The sequence below is a fragment of the Otolemur garnettii genome, unplaced genomic scaffold (assembly GCF_000181295.1).
Source record: "Otolemur garnettii isolate 467f Iridium unplaced genomic scaffold, OtoGar3 scaffold00013, whole genome shotgun sequence".
NCBI classification, from domain to species: domain Eukaryota; kingdom Metazoa; phylum Chordata; class Mammalia; order Primates; family Galagidae; genus Otolemur; species Otolemur garnettii.
In genome coordinates this window covers 30394299-30399189 of record NW_003852408.1, presented here as the reverse complement: position 1 = coordinate 30399189, position 4891 = coordinate 30394299, and the positions used below count along the sequence as shown (strand labels likewise).

The 4891-nt window shown below is 42.2% G+C and overlaps 1 protein-coding gene across 1 annotated transcript in view; it reads left to right on the top strand.

Annotated features, from left to right (window-relative positions):
* The window catches only part of AOX4 (aldehyde oxidase 4), a 71424-nt gene extending 68380 nt beyond the window's left edge, over positions 1-3044 (top strand). The window contains exons 33-35 of the mRNA NM_001308455.1: positions 80-265; positions 2026-2193; positions 2991-3044. Of these exons, the coding sequence (NP_001295384.1) occupies positions 80-265; positions 2026-2193; positions 2991-3044 (408 nt within the window). The remainder of the gene's footprint in view (positions 1-79; positions 266-2025; positions 2194-2990) is intronic.
* The last annotated feature ends 1847 nt before the right edge of the window (positions 3045-4891 follow it).

Here is a 4891-nt window from a genome sequence, read left to right as displayed (position 1 = left end):
CTCCATTTTCATTCATTCACACTGGAATTTCATTCAACTAATGTCATATAATTGTAACCTGTGAACTTTTTGGCTGTAGGTTGAAGGGGCATTTATCCAAGGCATGGGATTATATACCACAGAAGAACTGAAATATTCCCCAGAAGGTGTGCTTTACTCTCGGGGTCCAAATGACTACAAAATTCCCACTGTCACGGAGATTCCAGAAGAGTTCTATGTCACTTTAGTGCGTTCCCGAAATCCTATCGCCATCTACTCCTCCAAGGTAGGAATGTAAAACCTCTGTATTAGTTGGCTAGGTCAGCCATAACAGAATACTACAGACTGGGTGGTTTAAACAACAGAGACTTATTTTCTCACAGTTCTGGAGGCTGGAAGTCCAAGGTCAAGGACTTGGCTTGTTGTTTTCTTCTGAGACTTCTCTCCTCGGCTTATGGGTGGCCATCTTCTCTCCTCTTTCATCAAGTGGTCTTCTCTCTTGGTCCAAATTTCCTCCTTTTATAAGGACACCAGTCCTGCCAGGGTCCAGCCAAATGGCCTCCTTTTAACCTAACCACCTCTTTAACGCCCTTATCTCCAAACAGTCACATTCCGAGGTTCTGGGGCTTAGGACTTCAACATCTGAATTCAGCACATAACTACCTCTCTTTTTAAGAAATTATGAAACAGTCCCCCAAATTTGCACTCTACCTTTATGCTGTAAATCTCAAAAGGTAGAAAGGGAAAAGAAAAGCAAGTTCATGACAGAATGACACATGCTGACTCCAGAAACCAGAGTAGGGTCTTCACTCTTGGAGAGATCATGAATAGAATCTGAATCAAACCAGAAGGGCCAGAAGGAGCTGCACATCTTGGCTTGGGAGTCAGATGCCACCATGAGATGAGAGGACACCACAGGCAAACCCATCTACCTGCCCCCCAGTCTCCATTCCTGTGCACCCTGTCCCTTCCACACCCTCCCCAAATCAGAATGGGCTTTCAACCAACTTTCTCCCTGACACTTTGCTCATAGCCACTGATACTTGAGGTGTCAGCCCCATGTTCCCTGGAGCACGTGGCTTTCATCTGGTCCATAAAGACCTACAGCAAGCAACAGTTCTCAAACACAAGTGTGCAGAAAAACAAAACTCTCCTAATTTATGTTCCCCGGTTGACATCTGTCCAGACAGGTGGCAACTTGAACCTCAGGTCTTCAAAGGATTTCCTCTTTCCTAAGAGAATGTCAAGGGTGGAAAAAAGGCTTCTAGGTCTGCTTCTGCAACAGACTTTGACCAGGGACACCTCTATAGGGTGGCCCAGCATGAGACACCCCCACCGCGGGGTCTAGTCACCTCCATGCCAGTTCTACTCCAACTAGGACACAACTCCACTCTTACCCCTCCTCTCTGCTGCAGAGAAACCCCTTCCTACCAGCCCACTTCTCCCGCTATACTTGCCTCAGAATAACCCAGGTTATTAACTCCCAAAGCCTGGGGAGCCCTTTATCTGCTTTGGGCTTTTGTCTCCTCCCTCCACCAAGGATCACAGGCCTGACTGCCTTGAAAGAAGAATAAAGAAAAATTAGAACAAAAACAAAAAAGCATTGGTGAATCATTCAAAATATAATGCCACTATACTGTGAATTCAAAAGCATCTGACATATGCCGGAGAAGTCAGCACACATGAAAAGAGGCAGCCACCTCACTGTCTTTCAAGCCCAACTGCAAAGATTGTTTCATCTTGGTCTTGCCTTAAACACAAATGGTGTGAAGCCAGAGTTAGAGTATCCCAGGGTGCCAAGGGCTTTGAACTTCAGGACTTTACTGGGTGAGGGAACAGGAGCTTTTAGCTTCCCTGATGTCCTGGGGCATTTCCATGAAATATTCTAAAGAGGACTCTACACAAATAGTCATGGGGGGAATTAGATTCTGCCAGTTCAAAAGCATTCCACTTTGTGGGTTACAAAGCCTGTGTGTGTGTGTGTGTGTGTGTGTAGTTAGTCCTAAAGGAATCGTGCATTTCTGACAGCCCACTCCCTTCTCTCAGGGATTAGGTGAAGCTGGAATGTTCTTGGGGTCCTCTGTGTTATTTGCCATCTACGATGCAGTGGCTGCTGCCCGTAGAGAGAGGGGGCTGACCAAGACCTTCGCCCTGAGTAGCCCAGCGACTCCAGAAGTGATCAGGATGACTTGTGTGGATCAGTTTACTGACATGGTAAGGGAGGTTCCTATTATAATCCCTTATGTGGACTTCCAGGCTGTCAATGTGAATTTGATAACTGTGACAAAATCACAAGGCAGGTTCATCTTTTTTAATAAAAATTCTCATTTTGCTTCCGCTTGCCACCTCTTAATATGCTTTAGAGCAACTGCAAAATGAGTGAGCCTCTTTAAATTATGGCCTAATTATTTCAGCCCCCAAACAAAAGCATACTCTCAAGCCAGTGTTAATAGCAAATGGACACGGGAGGTTGCTTCTTTAAACATCTTACCAAAATGCAGTCGATGTAGTATTTTGATTACCTCAGTAACCAAATTACATTAACTAGATCTCCAATCCAGTTAATTATGCAAAAAGCATTTGGTAAGCAAACACATAAAAATAATTTAAATGAAAGTATCAAGTCACTGGGCACACCTTGATGTGCCTTCTAATCACACACTAATAGAATGTAGTTCCATTTTCTAGCTGCTAAAAATACATCTACGACTATCATCAGAATGTATTCCTCTATTAAACTGCTTACTGCAGCCCTGAGTCAGTCTCTGCTACAAAATTAGATTACACTTTATGCCTTGGAAATTACAGGGCTTCTGAGTAAGATGCAACGTATTCCAAACATTAAGTTCATGAGAATAAGGAGATTTATGGCTCAAGTATTGAAACAAAAATAAAAATTTCATAATTTTAATAAGAATGAAATGGACATTAACATGTTCTTTCTCAATTACAACTCTTCATACAATAACATTTTATTAACAACTCTCTCCCACCTTTTTGATCTTTTTTAGATTCCTAGAGATGACCCTTCAACATTTACACCTTGGTCCATCCATGTGTCTTAATCCTGTGTTTTCTGGACAATGAAAAAATATGTGCTTGATCTCAAAAGTCTCAGGCCAAAGAAAAAAATAAGTTGACTTCTAATTACCAAAGATAATTTTAGCATCTTTTAATTACTCTCTGTGGTTTAGGTCACTCCACAATTACATTTTAGGATACAAATTTTCACCAAAAGGAAGAAGCTTAGAATCAAAAATTCAATTTTATTTTGGGCCGGGTGTGGCGGTCCACATCTGTACTCCCAGCACTCTGGGATGCCATGTAGGTGGATTGCTTGAGCTCAGGAGTTCAAGACCAGCCTGATCAAGAGCAAGACCCCAGTCTCTACTAAAAGTAGAAAACCCAGCTAGGCATTGTGACATGCATCTGAAGTCCCAGCTATTGGGAAGGCTAAGACAAGAGGATGGCTTGAGCCCAAGAGTTTGAGGTTGTTGTGAGCTAACATGATGCCATAGCACTCTACCCAGGGTGACAGGGTAAGACTCTGTCGCAAACAAAACAAAACTTTAGTTTGCATTATCCTGAAATCTCCATCATTATGATTTTGAAACATGCAGAATTTTTATTAATCCAAAACAACTCAAGAATGACTAGTCATGCTTTGTTCTTCAGAAATCTGCTCAAAGTTCAGTAACATCGTCCACCCCCTAAAGTTTGAGGATTGTATTTCCCCAAAGCCAGTTGTGTTCTGGTTAATAATTGGCTTACCTGGGAAAATCCCTAGTTTCCATAGTGTCACTGCCACTGCCTTGGCTAATTTCAAGCCACTACCATGAAGTCTCTGAACATGGAATTGGAAAGAGATCCTTAGAGGCAGCTCTTGTGAGTCAGTAAGAGCTATCTCCAGCACTGGAATCCACCACACTCCTCAGTGCCTACTACTCTCACCTGGTCCATTTAAAAGAGCCTTCTGGATGTCACCTTCAAAGCCTTCAACTGGTCTTCACCTGCCGGGAGCTATGTGCATGATACAACTTCTTCCTCACCTGGGAGAGCTCACTGAGTGAAATGAGGATCCCACCTCACTTTTTGTCTTAGCATCTGAAAGGTGAAATCAACACCACCTTTCTTTTGCCATCAAAGAAGCACAAAATCCCTGGGGTTCTTTTTCAGTTATTTATTAGCTTTTTTACAATGCATTTTCCAAAGAAGATGTGCAGTCCCACATGAAGTTTGAAAACAAATTTAAAAACAAACTTTTGTACTGAAAACACAAACAAATAAATACTTGTCAAGGATCTGTGTGCTAGATAGTAAAGCTCTGCATTAGTAATAGTAATTTTGTAGTAGAGAATAAGGGTATAGAAATTGTTTATGAGACCAGATTAGGAGAAGAGAGGGCTGGTGGTGGAAAAGCTGCTTTCAAATAAAAATAAATAAATAAAAATAAAATAAAGGCTTACTAGTCAATGTCTCTTCTTCTAAGAGCAGCATGTGCACACCTGTGTGCTATATGTATGTGTATGTATGTATGTCCAGGTATCTTTAAATGCCTGAATTCACTCAATAATCTGGAATCTAACCCATAAGAACCTCAGACAGAACAATAAATATAGGATGGCTGGTAATTTTTTTTTTTTTTTTTTGAGACAGAATCTCACTTAGTCACCCTCGGTGGAGTGTTGTGGTGTTGGTAGCTCACAGCAACCTCAAACTCTTGGCCTCAAGTGATTCTCTTGTCTCAGCCTCCCAAGTAGCTGGGACCACAACACCTAGCTATTTTTGGAGACAAGGTCTCGCTCTGGCTTAGGCTGGTCTCAAACTCCTGAGCTCAGGCAATCCAGCCTCAGCCTCCCAAAGTGCTAGGCTTACAGGTGTGAGCCACCACACCCAGCACTGGTATATTTTT